General features: G+C 42.6%; 2 protein-coding genes and 1 non-coding gene across 5 annotated transcripts; 2 read left to right on the forward strand and 1 right to left on the reverse strand.

The window, feature by feature from the left end:
* Positions 1-928: 928 nt before the first annotated feature.
* Positions 929-7287, reverse strand: LOC116194048 (probable inactive receptor kinase At4g23740). Its single transcript, XM_031522768.1, has 7 exons — positions 6856-7287; positions 5273-6605; positions 4406-5166; positions 3644-3958; positions 2935-2993; positions 2259-2626; positions 929-2148 (listed from the first exon to the last, which is right to left on the reverse strand). Exons 1-7 carry the CDS (start codon positions 6868-6870, stop codon positions 1595-1597), a joined length of 3405 nt encoding a protein of 1134 aa, XP_031378628.1. The 5' UTR covers positions 6871-7287; the 3' UTR covers positions 929-1594.
* Positions 7288-11487: 4200 nt separating this feature from the next.
* On the forward strand, positions 11488-11559 carry TRNAM-CAU. Its single transcript has one exon. It is a non-coding gene; the product is annotated as a tRNA-Met (tRNA).
* A 116-nt stretch (positions 11560-11675) lies between these two features.
* On the forward strand, positions 11676-13632 carry LOC116194844. Of its 3 annotated transcripts, none has more exons than XM_031523744.1 (5): positions 11676-11977; positions 12090-12142; positions 12386-12550; positions 12912-13019; positions 13363-13632. In XM_031523744.1, exons 1-5 carry the CDS (start codon positions 11812-11814, stop codon positions 13495-13497), a joined length of 627 nt encoding a protein of 208 aa, XP_031379604.1. In that variant the 5' UTR covers positions 11676-11811; the 3' UTR covers positions 13498-13632. The 3 variants fall into 3 exon arrangements, with proteins under 3 accessions (XP_031379604.1, XP_031379606.1, XP_031379603.1); XM_031523743.1 differs by having other exon boundaries at positions 11677-11977; positions 12087-12142; XM_031523746.1 differs by lacking the exon at positions 12090-12142 and having other exon boundaries at positions 12405-12550.
* Positions 13633-13750: the final 118 nt, after the last annotated feature.

Below are 13750 nucleotides of genomic sequence, written 5' to 3' on the forward strand. Positions count from 1 at the left end.
GAGTTCGCGCTTTGCAGACTGTTTAGGTGGCTCAGGTTCAATCTCGCCTCCACTGTTTGGGAGGCAAATAGTCGTAAGTACCGGAAATAATTACTATGGGAACTCGAGTATATGAGTTCCACCTTTTGCAGCTTTCATATACGATTAGGAACTTAAGTACATAGGAAAATCTGAAGATATGCAACTAAGAAATCTCTCGTGTAGGTAGACAAAATCAGACCATTGAAGGCTATAGTGAGATGAGAATCGGATAATCTGTGCAATCCTTGAGCAGGCTATACTGATGACCAAAAATAAAAATTTAGATCCGATTAAAGGCCTCTTACAGTAGCAGGGAGGAAGCAATATGTCTACCTGAGCTGCAAGTAGCTCCCTTGACCCTTGGATTTCCTTCCCAGAGAGATTATCTGTCCCCGTTAGCATTAGTTGAGAAAGAAAATAAACCGAGAATTACATCACATAAATCTTCCCGATCAGATGAGACGATCAATAGTAGAAAACACCTACACATCCGAGGACCTAAAATGACGATAACAGAAACACAGGAGACATGATACATATGTGTGTAAGATTAATCGCATACCATATCGATATCCTAGAAGAGAGAGGATCGGCACTCGATTCTAACTTATTTTGTGAAGGTTTGCTTGCCGAGGAAGGAACAAGGAGATGCAGAAGGAGGAAGAAAGAAGATATTGATGACAGAATGGGAATTGAAAAGAATTGCAGGTTACACTGGAGGCATACTGAATGTTAACCTCTCTGTAGTCTACTCAGCTTCTGGTCAGCGCACAAATGTTTCAAGCGAAGGGGAAGTCATCTTTAGCAGTTGCAAGTCAACGAACGAACTTCACCGTCAAAATAACATATTTATGTCTGTAACATTCTGAGCAATTGCACTGGAAGGCATACACACACACACAACAAAAAAGTGAAAAAAAATAAAATAAATGAAGAAACAGGGCATTGACCATTCGGAAACACTCCTAAAGATTGAAGATACTCTTCCTACCAACTGCTATGTCAATGATTTTACATTGTTAAAAGAAACCTTCAATGGAAAAAATGAAATAGAATGTTATTGCTTGCTAATCACAGCAGATCAAAGACAGGAGCAAAAGAATGTTGTTGCTCTGCTTGATCACTGCACATCAAACACAACAGTTGGTGATTAAGATGTTGAAATATCCTGGCAACATCACACAGCAAAGCGGCTCCTCCCACATAAACAATCCCAACACGGTAATGGTCGAGGGATACGATGTCTCAACTTTGCAACTGTATTATTCGAAGCATCTTGTGTTCATGCTCTCGACAGTCTAGTGCTCTTGCTGTGCTTAAATTTTCAGCAGATGCTGTTGGGTTTCATGAATCGCTGCTTGCTTGCTTGAATGCTGCTCATTTTTTTTCTTGGACTTTGCACAATTTATGATAAAGGAATTCCAATGTTGGATTTGACCAAAAAGATTGGACAACGCCGCGATGGTCATGAATTGTATTTCGAGTTGCTATTATTTTACAACAGCATCATTCAGCACTTTCCAATCACAACTATAATAACAGTTTTTCCTCCTTAGCTCTCCCTCCTTCGTCCTCAGTGCAAGAATTCCTCCAACAGAAACACCACATGCACCATCTTTGGTCTCTCTTCAGGCAATTTTTGCACGCACAGGATCCCTAAATGGAATGCCTCCTGCAGCTCTTTCAGTATACTCGGTTGATCCCTTAGAGGGATATCAAAGATTTCTCCGTTGTCCACCTCTCTACTCACACCCTTCCCCCATTGAACAAAGTCTCTCAACTCACCATTGCTCGGGGCGGGCTCAAACTTCCGAACGAGAAGCTCCAGCAAAAGGACCCCGAAGCTGTAAACATCTGATTGCTGGGACCGCCCATTCACTGCAACTTCGGGGGCCTCGTATTTGGTGGTTGGTTGCCGCTCAACATGGTTCATCAGAGACGGGAAGAGGACGTCTGACACAATTCCGTATCCTTGAGAATTTACAAGGATATTCGAGGGCTTTAAGTTCCCATGGAAGAGTTTCCCACCTTCTTGCCTGTGGATGTGAACAATGCCTCTGCCTGCTCCAATGGCCATTTTAAGCCTATTATCCCAGGTCATAGGAGCCACAACCTTACCTTCTTTACCTATATAGTCAACAGCAAAAAACAGATGAGATTATTTAACTGGTTGAAGCCACACAGTAGCATATGCAGATGCAATGATAGGGGATTAGGGAAGTCTGATGAGGTGATACCATGTAAAAGAGATGACATGCTTCCTCGATCATAGTAATCATAAACAAGAAGCCGCTCGTGCTTGTCACAGTAGTACGCCCGCAAGGTAGCTACATTCTCGTGCCTAATACTCGATATCTTTTCTGTCAGTTTCTCGAACTCGGTTGTGGCTGTATTTGCCATTTTCAACCTTTTGACAGCAATCGTGGGCCCATCCTCCAGGTTCCCCTTATATGATGTCCCGAAAGAGCCTCTGCCAAGCACCTCTGCCGATGCCCTTAACATGTCCTCGATTTCAAATTTGTAACCGCAGTCCTGAGGGAACATGAGCTTACCGAGTTCGCGCTTTGTAGACTGTTTAGGGGGCTCAGGCCCAATGTCACCTCCACTGTTGGGAGGCAAATGGTCATAAATACTGGAAATAATTACTAAGGGAACCCGAGTAGACGACCTCAACCTTTTGCAGCTAGATTTCTTATACGATTAGGGATTAAATACATTGAAGGAAAAGTCCGAGAATATCCAACTAGGAAATCTCTCGTGTGGGTAGACAAAACCAGACCATTGAAGGCTAAAAGTGAGACAAGCGTAGATAATCAATGAAAACCTCGAGCAGACTATATTAACGACCAAAAAGAAAAATTTAAATCCGATAAAAGGTCACCTACAGTGGCAAGAAGAGAGCAATATGTTTACCTGAGCCGTGAGTAGCTCCCCCGTCCCTGGGATTTCCTTCCGAGAGAGATCTTCTGTCCCTGTAAGAATTAGTTGAAAAAGAAAATAAATCGCAAATTTCATCATGATGTAAATCTTCCTATCAGATGAGACAATCAAATAGTAGAAAACACACATACACATCTCAGGATCGAGAATGACGATAACAGAAACATAGTGAGAATTGACACGCAGGTAAGAAAGATTAATGGCATACCATATTGATGTCCTAGAAGGGAGAGGATTGTTGTTCAATTCCAACTTATGTTTTGAAGGCTTTCTTGCTGGGGAAGGAACAAAAAGATGCAGAAGGAGGAAGAAGATGTTGATGGCGGAATCCGAAAGGGAATGGGAATGGGAAAGAATGGTAGATTACATGGGAAGGCACGCTGAAGTTTAACACCTCTCTAATCTACTCTGCTTTCGGTCAACGCACAGATATTTCAAGGGAAGGGGAGCTTATCATTGGAAGATGCAAGTCAACCGAGATTTGCAGCCAAAATAATATTTTATGTCTGTAAAATTCTGAGAAATTGCATTGGAAGGCATATATATTTTGGGTAGGGGACAAAAAACACTTAAAGAAAGAACAAGAAAAAAAGAAAAAAGAAAAAAAAGGGGCATTGACCCTTAGGAGACACTCCTAGAGATTGGAGGTGCTCTTCCTACGAACTGCTGTCCATATTTTTACATTGTCACAAGAAACTTTCAATGGCAAAAATGAGATGGTGGAGTGATGAAGATACTGCAGGATCAAACATCTTTCCACTAGAAAATTGAGATTAGCTTTGCTGTCTAATCCATCGTCTGGTTCTTGTGGATTAACAGAGACGGTATGATCTGAAGCATCAACTAGCCGATTTGTCCTTGACAAGGAAGTAGCTATTGCATTCTGCAGATGTACAGTTACCAAAGCAGGTGCGATATCTAAGAGGAACTTTACACGCAATTGAAGAGCCTCCTTCAGGAGACTCCAGGGCTGAACTAGGACGATGTCCATACATACCTATATATGCTGCATATACCCAGACTAATCACGGTATGCAAAACAAGTGCATTAGCTATTCTTTCTTTGCTCGTCTCTTCAACCTTAGTTTCATACTAGTCATTTAACGGATTTCTGCCAATTTCCTCATAATTTCATCAAAATGAAAGGAAATTTGGCTTTTTGATGATGAATCCATACAATATTTATATTGGGAACGGCATTATACGTTAAGATATTTTTCAATTTTATCACGTCAAACTCGTTGGACAAGGAAACGGTATGGGCTGCAATGCACATTGTCGAACACAATTTTTGTGTCCTATATGAATCATTATTTTGACCCAGTTGCCAAGGAAAGTTCAGCCATAGGAAATCATCGATAGGTTTCAATTGAACATAAAAGGGATCAAAAATGAGAAACTATATGCGAACTCAAGAATGTGAATCAAATGCACGACAATGTTAATGTGTAGTCGCTGAAGGTAATCCTGCTTGAGACTGAGAAGCTGCCGAGGAGCCTACTTGAGGCTGTATAATCACAGCTGATGCTATTTGAGCCTGCAAAGCTGAAGAAGACGCTGCCTCAGCTGCCACCGGCGTGGCAGTCGAGCTCGAATGCTCTGATTTGATCTCAGATGTTGGCGGGTCAGTGGAGCCCATCCGACGGATACCCTCCACCATTCCAACTACATCTGATATCTTCAGCCTCTGTTCGGGCACTCTTACGACGCATGCCATCCCAATCTGTAACATCTCCACCATCTCCTCCTCGATGTTTGGATATCTAAGAAGCTCAACATCAAAGACCTCCGCGGTCCACTCTTCTCTCACCACAGAATGGACCCAACGGACCAGATGGACCACCTCATCGCTGCCGGTGGCATGCACAGGTGACTTACCAGTGAGAAGCTCCAGTAGAATCACCCCAAGGCTGTACACATCTGAGGCCTGGGTCGGCTTCCGAGAATCTGTCACCTCTGGGGCGCGGTACCCGGTGATACGCACTAGCTGTGGAGGGACTTGATTCATCACTGGGGCAAGGGCTACGTCAGAGATGCACCCATGCCCTTTGGAGTTCAGGAAGACGTTAGAGGCCTTCAGGTTTCCGTGGACGAGCTTCCCGCCATTCTGCTTGTGGATGAGGTCAAGACCCCTTGCAGTCCCAATGGCAATCTTGAGCCTGGTTTCCCATTCCAGTGGGGCTCTCCCTTCCCCTCCTCTACCACCTGCACGAACGAGATCAGAACACGTATAAGCTCGATATATATGAAACTCGAAGTCTTTAGGTATTTATCCCAATGCATGAAAGTATAGTTGGAGCAATTTACTAACCATGCAGAAGAGACGAGACGCTCCCTGGACTATAGTAATCATAGACAAGCAGCTTCTCGTCCTTGGAGCAGTAGTACGCCCTCAGTGGGACCACGTTCTCATGCCGAATTCTTCCGATCATCTCCATCTGCTGCTCGAACTCCTTCCTCCCTGCAGCCACTTCCTTCAGCCTCTTCACGACTACTACCGTGGTTGTGTCCGTTAAAGCCGCCTTGTAGGCCGTCCCGTGGGTCCCCTTTCCAAGCACCTCTGCTGAGGCTGTGAGCAAGTCCTCGAGGTCGAATGCGTAATTGCACCCTTCGAAGAACACGAGCTGCTTCTCCTCTTTGTCCGGCTTCTCCAGGGCTGCTCCTCCTTTCTTCTTAGAAGAAACCTTCCTCTGCTTCTTCTCCGTAGCACCTGCATTGGGCCCATCCGCGCTGCTTGTCCTGTTTGAGCAGCAACATATCATGAGCACTGCGGATGCTGTAAAACCCACTACGCATGCTCCAATCACGATTCCTAGCAGTGCGGACCCCGTGAGCTTCTTGTTTTCCTTCTTTGGCTGAGCTGTTGGGGGCTGAAGAGGGAGAGCAGGGGGAACAGCATCCGAGTCGAACGAGACGTTGTTCCCAAGAAACGCTGAGCTCGGGAACCTCTTAAGGGAAGGGGGTACAGGGCCAGTGAGGTGGTTGTTCGCAACATTTAGCTGCAGCAGTTGGGGAAGGATCAGGTCGGGGATTTCGCCCCAGAGAGAGTTATTCTCGAGATTGAAGTACGTAAGGTACGTCAGGTTTGAGATTGAAGACGGGATGCTACCGTCGAAATGATTGTAGGACAGATCGAGAACAGTAAGATTTTTCCATACAGACCAGTCCTGAGGCAGTGGGCCGGAGAAATTGTTCCGCTGCAGATACAGGCCAGTTAAGTTTCTGAAATTCGAAAAATCTGGAGGAAAAGAACCTGACAGCCTGTTCATTCTCAGGTTCAGTAGCTGAATTGCCGTTAAACGACTGAGAGTGTTTGGTGGGATGATGCCTCGGAGGCCGGCTCCTGGTAATCGGAGAGCGATGACTCGAGATTCATCGGCGCTGCATTTGACTCCGGTCCAAGACTGGCAAACGGAGGAGTCCTTGTTCCAGTTCAGTCGGGGAGAGTGAGAGATACTCTCAAGGAAATCGAGCAGAGCTTGCTTGTCCTCAACCGGGTTTGCCAATACGAAGGGTAAGAAGACCGACCAAATCGAGGAAACAACCAGGAAAACTAGCAACTTTCTCTCCATTTTCTTGGAAAGCAAAGGGCAGGTGGTTCGAGAAGAGTCGATCGGCCTAGAGAGCTGAAGAAGGAGCTGTTCCTGCAAATTCATTGCAGGTATAAATATAACATGAGAAATCGTGAATGCAGAATCCGGATTTTGTCGGGTCATTTATCTAACATCCATAATGAGGAAGTCTTGCAATAATGAATTTAAATTCCAACCAGAGCATAGTGCAATAAATTGACCGGATCCTTCTGACCCCTATTATTCAGAAAATTAATACGTATACATATATATACGTATAGTGACAGTATACAAGAACAGCATGGAACATAGATGAACTTACTTCCCGAGCTTGCATCACATCAGTGAAAGAATCATCACTCTTCAACCTCCATCCCCGGAACTTGAAACCAACAGCACCCGGCTAACCAGAGAAGAGGGAGCAGGCGAGAAATGGACCGGACGATGTCGAGGGCAACGCACTGCTGAGTTGTGGGGCTGAGGGAAATGAGTGAGTGGTGGGCTAGGGGGGAGTTGATGATGAAGGAGAAGGAGAAGGTGGAGAAGGGTGAGCTGTTGTTGCTTGCAAAAGCAGGCATCATCACATGGCTAAGAAGTAAGAGCGCATAAAGAAATACACTCCATTACGTCCTCTGTTCCTTTTGTTCTAATAATGTAAAGAAATGTGTAGCGCAGGAACAGGGGATTCCATGTGCAGACAAACACTGGCAGACGAAGAACAGAACAGAGCAGAGACGGAAGAAGATCCTTTCCTTATAAATATGGATCACTACGTAGAAAGAAATATTTATATGACAACTACTTCTTCTCAGTTTGGTCTATCTTGTGGTGCGGTGTCTAATTTGACTCCTAAGTATTTCACGGTACCACGTTTAATCCATGACATTGAAAAATTATCGAAACCGTCTACAATTGGAGACTCGACGCTGTCGATGTGGGATCAGTGAAATGAGAAACAACGGATCGTCCATGCTAATATGTTTTAGCACGAACCGGAAGTGCAACACATAATACAAGGGCACGTAGAGGAAATTGTACTTATTTATTAAATTGGACGGGGCGGCGAGGCCACCAGAAGAGACGATGCAGAGTAGAGAGCTACGTCACCTATTTACATGTGCTAATATATTAATTATGGTTTGTTTGATTGTTCGTTTGTTTAATCCTCAATTATTGACACTAAAGCATGAAGGATGATCATAGCAATTTCACAAAACTAAAAAGGAGAAAAGGGAAATGCGAAGAATTTTACTTGATTTCATGCATAGAAAGTGCAATAATTTGGATGGAAATTAATTATTCATCATATTAATTTCCCTAACTCTCTTGCGAGACAGACTATCTATAAAGAATTATAATGACAAGATAAGTTGTTAGAAAATGGGGTTATTATTTTAATACTCTGTTCATGTGACTAGCCATCCGTTTCGTGTGATTATAAAACTCTTCCCGTTCTCTAGAAATTTAGACTAATTGAGAAAATGCATTGAATATGGGGGCCAAAGTTCAATTCATCGGTCTTCAAACGGAAGGAAATTTTTGGAAAATAAATGTTTACATGTCCCGATAGAAAGAACGATTTTTCTTACTAAAAACTGTGGTTCTAAGTATATTAATGTATGGCGCGATGGAGAACACGAGAATAAGTCGATCCTCATTGCCCTTTTTCTTAAATTTTATAGAGATTACGAAACCATCACTTCAATATGCCGAGAAGTGATTTGAAAATTGCATCATTGACAAATTAATTATGGAAGGTCCGCATATGTTTTGCTCATTAAAATTTCCTTTCTTTTGTTTTTTTTTTGCCTCCAAAATTTCATATGTCCTCCAAGAAACGAATAAATCTTTTTGTTTTCCTCTCTGTCTTGAGATGGAGAAGTATATTTTCACTTCCGGAAAACACAATTTTCCGGAAAACTATCGACCTCCAGAAACGTTGACTCATCATAACGAAGACTCAAGACAGGCGCCGAAAGTAAATAGAATAAGAAGAAGAAGAACGAATTAGTTTACCAAATACCAACAGTCACACGAATAAAATAAGCCACGTGTTCATATTGTCTCTCAGACTTTTGACTTTTTGGAGGAGAATCATTGACAATGAAGTGCAAAATATATACATTATCTCCCTACTTAGACATTATTTAACACCAAATGGTAAAGTTGAGTTTGATTTGCAAACCCTTTCTGTTTTATTATATCTAGGAGTCATCCTTATAATCGAGAAGAATTTAGAGACCCTTTTTTGCTTATTAATCTTGATTTGTAGGACTAGGAGTTGTTTGGATTTGTCACAGATTCTTCCCTAACTTTAGACTGTAAGGATTTGTGAGAAAAGAAACGCAATTTAATTCATGAAGGTATAACTTATAAAATAGAAAACAAAATTGGGCATTTTATTTGAAGTGAAGCTATTAATTATTAAAATATTTGCATCTGTTTTGTTTTATAATTTCTTCTTTTTTTTGTTTTTTTTTAAATATATTAATTTTCAAATAAATAGGTTGCAAGGTGAGCCAAGTATAAATGTAAAATATAATATGGTGGAGCACATAATCCTATTACGTATTTCATTGGGAAATATATGATGCAGAAATCTACCCATAATCAAAGAATAGAGGTGGCAAGTTGTGGAGATATGGAACTGATGGATTAAGAAGACAAATTGATCAATATTTTAGGATAAAACTAATTAAAGTCGTCCTCCTATCTATCCTTTTTTTATTGTGCATTGCATGCTTCTTCCACGATGTAATACGATTGGGACAGATATAGGAGTTTGGTCTAATAGAGCAAAACTCAAAAGAAAATAAAGGAGAAGAATATAAAGGAGAAGTAAAATCGTAAAGCCGAAAGGAATTGAGTTGAATAGTTTATGGAAAAAAAAATGATAAACATGAAAAAATATACGGTAAGTTTTACAATTTTTTCCGAGTCTAAGGGGGTGAGGCCCCTACCCCATTAAAGCCATCCTTGTCCACCCGAGATATAAGCCCGAAGGGGGACAAACCCCACAGCTTTAGGAAAATAGGATAAAATACAGGCCGATGCCATTGTAGAGTGGCATATCCCGACCAGTTATATACCTTCTCAGACATGTTAATGGCCCATTTAGGTTCATTGTTGGCCCACTCATGCCCGCGAGAAGTCTATAGTGACGTGTTGTAAGCCTAGTAAGGGCTCGTCAATAGCCCACTCAAGCCGTTTATGCCTTTATAAGCCTGCAAGGGGCTCTTTTGTGGATGCACTCAAACCTCCAAGAGGCCCTTCTATGGCCCACCTGCACCTAAGTGGCCTACCAGCGGCATGGTGGCCCAACAAAGCCCCTAAAAAGCCATCTTATGGACCCACTTAGATTCACCGTAAGTCCTATAGGGTACTCAAGCTTGCAAGTGGACCACCAGTGGCTCGCAGAGGCCGTCAATGCCCACTCAACCTTGTTAATGGCATAATTAGGTCTATTACTAGCATAACTAGATTCATTGGCGACTTAGTTATGACCATTAGATGTTTGCTCAAACATGTTACTGACGCACTCAAGCCCTTGAAAGGCTCGATAATAGCCCATAATAAACTCACTCATGCCCATTAAAGTTCACCTACACCGCCAGTGGCCAACTCAAACATATAATGGCCCCGTGAATGACCTGCCCTTGCCGAATGTCTTCCTAGACATGTTAATGGCCCATTTAAGTACATTATGGGCCCCTCAGGCCCGTGAAAAGCCCAATAGTGACGCATTGCAAGTTTACTAAAGGACTACCAATAGCCCACTCAAGCCATTTGTGGATGCACTCAAACTCACAAGAAGCCCTCCCACGACCCACCTGAACTTAAGTGGCCTACCAAGCCCCATCCACAATTCCGTAAAAGACCCTCTTATGAACCCACTCATATTTACTAGAAGCCCTTCTATGCCCCACTCAAGCCTGCAAGTAGACCATTGGTGGCTCGTAGAGGCTCATGAGTGGCTTACCAAAACCTATTAGATACCCACTCAGCCTCGTTAATGGCATAATTAGCTCTATTACTAGCCTAACTAGGCCCACTGATGGCTTAGTCGGGTCCATTGGATGCTTGCTCAAGCCAATTATTGGCCTACTCAAGCCCTAGAGATTCAATAGTGGCCTATAATAAGCCCAGTCATGCACATTAAATTCCACCTACACTAATAGTGGCTACTCAGATCTGTTGATGACCTAACCAAACTCGTAAGAGCCCTATTATGGACCTACTCATGTTAATGAAAAACCTTTTTGCGGCTTTTTAAACTTGCAAGTAGTATTTGGTGGCTCGATGAGGTCCACGAGTAGCCTACCCAGGCCCATTAGATGCACCTACAGGGCGGTCAGTGACCTAGTCAAGTACCTTACATGCCCATTCAGGCTCGTCGGCAAGCTAGCAAGACCCATTGGATGAAAGCTCATGCTCATTATTGCCCCACTCATGCTCGTGGGGGGGCGATATTGGCTGATTAGAGGCCCACAAAAGCCCATCTACACAACTTAGCGGCCCAATTAGACTCGTTGTGTTCAATGATACTTTTACTCTATCTTCTTTCTCTTCAAATTAGCGGCCCAATTAGGCTCGTTGTGTTCAAGGATACTTTTACTCTATCTTCTTTCTCTTCAAATGAATTTAACATTTGGATGCCAAAAATTTGCATTACTATATTTGAGCATAAAATACTTCTGACTAATGGATACCATCTGCCATTCTTGTAAACAATCTTTTTATACATATCGATATGGCTAGGGCATCAAAGCTCTGCCATAATGCCGTATTTAAAAAATTAAAGGAGAAAAAAGGGGTTAGAATTTCGTGTAAATCTTGGACCTTCAAAGTCCACAGATTTCAGAAGCGTACTACTGGACCGAGGCCCGGTTTCCATTAAGCCCAACTGAGAGTGGACAAGGAAATAATGACTAATTCTGCAACTAGAGATCACCAAATCAGAGTGGCGCAGCGGAAGCGTGGTGGGCCCATAACCCACAGGTCCCAGGATCGAAACCTGGCTCTGATATTCAGAGTGGCTTCTCCTCCGCAATTTTTTTTTTCATTTTGCTTTAAAAAAAATTCCTTGATTTCCTTATCATACGCCACGTCGTTTATTTTTCTTGTATAAACTAAACTAAGCTTGTTTGCTTGTCAGCAACTCCATAAATCAGATTAGTCTACGTCTTCGTTCTTCGTCTTCCCATCTCCGATCATTCTCTTCGTCAGAATCTTTCGCCCCCTCAAATTCCTTTCCCGTGTCGGTATCTCGTTAATTCGAATGAACTACGACTACAGAACCAGCGCGCAGCATCCGTCGTACCGGCCGTCGTCCGTGTACGGAAACTCGATGTACCCGAGGGTGGCGAGTCAACACGGCCAAGGCACCTCGGCCGGCCGTCCCGCTCCTTCACGCCACACGACTCCTCTTCCTCCTCTCTCTTCCTGTATGTTCTCCATTTTATTTCTGAATCAATATAGAGAAGCGATCGTGTCCTCGCCATATGGAATCATCATGTTTCGTGCTAATTTTGTGCGTGCTAATTGTGATTGTAGCAGCAGAGCTGGGCGTTAGGGTTGCGATAAAGCCGGATTATCGGATCAATTCGCCGGTGAGGCTCATATCTGAATAATGTTCATCGTTTTGGTGTTGCTAAACTGTCAAATTCCAGACTACTACTAATTGTTTGTTCTCTCCGACGTGCGTGGTTTCCCGAGCTTGACATGTTTGTTTTCCTTAGCACGCTAGTTGAGAACTCGCTTGATTTTCATGAATTTGAAGCGAACAGCTGCTGTTCAAATAGTTCATCGCTGTAGCGACTGTCTAATGGTGTTGGTTATTTATTCACCTGTAGCCTCTATTGTCTCCCCAAGTGGCAGATATTCCACGAAGCAGTTTCCAGTTTAATTTCGATTTTGAGAGAAAAATTCTCGCCGAAGCAGAGAAGGAAAGCCAGAACTGGATCAAGATTGCACCTGAAAATGTTCCGTCAAGAGCTTCAAGATCATGTCCTTCCCCGGTATGTAATTCTTCCCAAAGAAGTTTGCTTTTTTACTGTTGCCTTGGGAGTTGACATAGTCAATTTACTGAATGGGACTCGATACCTCTTATTTAAACATAATGGAATAAGTGTGGGAGAATGATGGTATGATGGATGAACTGCTTCTACTATTGTTCCTTAGAAAATCCTTGATTGAAGTGGGTTACAAGTGAAATGATATACATTATACACATGAAAGATGTTGTACTTGATAAGCATTTATTTTATCTTGATTGTGATGCGTGTGGTCTTATCGCTTGTTTATCCTTATAGGTTAATCGCTGTGTATTATCATTGAGTTGGTACTTGTTAATAAAAATGCCCAATTATATTCACGCAGAGTCCGGGTCCTAGAGAAGATCCGATCCTGAGCAAATATCTTGCTTCGGGACTTAGCAGGGAAGCTGTTCCTTTTGCAGTCTCAGCTCATGGGGACAATCCAGCTAAGGTATATGTCTACCTTGGCTTGATAATATTATGTAGTCATGGAGCAGACTGTTTTATTTTACTGGAAATTGACAGTGGATGACATTATTCATGAGCATTTATCATTTGATCTTTTATGCAACATATGGAAGAAATGATGCATACTGTCCAGTAATCGCACAACGTCCTCGGACTTTGATTACTGCTTTTTTAGAGTGTTGTGGGTTTGATGCATAAAAGACATCCAGAGACGTTCAACATATTTTCTACGAAAGCTTCATTTTGCAAGTTTAGGAGAGGCTGCATTAGTGGCGACTGGAATTGACTTTGAACTTTCTCTGAGTTGCTTCTGTCGATCTGCACAGGTTCGAGAATTTGTCAATGGTTACACTCTCCTGCGGGAAATGGGATTTCCTTCTACCAGCATTGCTGAAGCCTTAATCATGTATGAAAATGACACGGACAAGGCCCTCGCTCACTTCCTCAACAGCTCTTCTTGATCTGATCGAAGTGGTGTCGTTGGAACCACTGCCATTGTGCTCTGCTGAAGGAGGTTTCAGTTTCTTGTAGATGGAATGCTGTGTACAAAGATGAGCATGAGTTATTGGAAATATACATCCTTAGTTTTTTTTTTTTTCCCCGGCTTCAAGATGGAAACCTCAATTCGTTGATCCCCTCCTCATACTTTTTTGTGGATGAAAATTCAATGGTTTCTTGATTAATAGAAGTTGGTTTATTCATCCCCTTAGATCG

This window comes from Punica granatum, chromosome 2 (assembly GCF_007655135.1).
Source record: "Punica granatum isolate Tunisia-2019 chromosome 2, ASM765513v2, whole genome shotgun sequence".
Lineage (NCBI taxonomy): Eukaryota > Viridiplantae > Streptophyta > Magnoliopsida > Myrtales > Lythraceae > Punica > Punica granatum.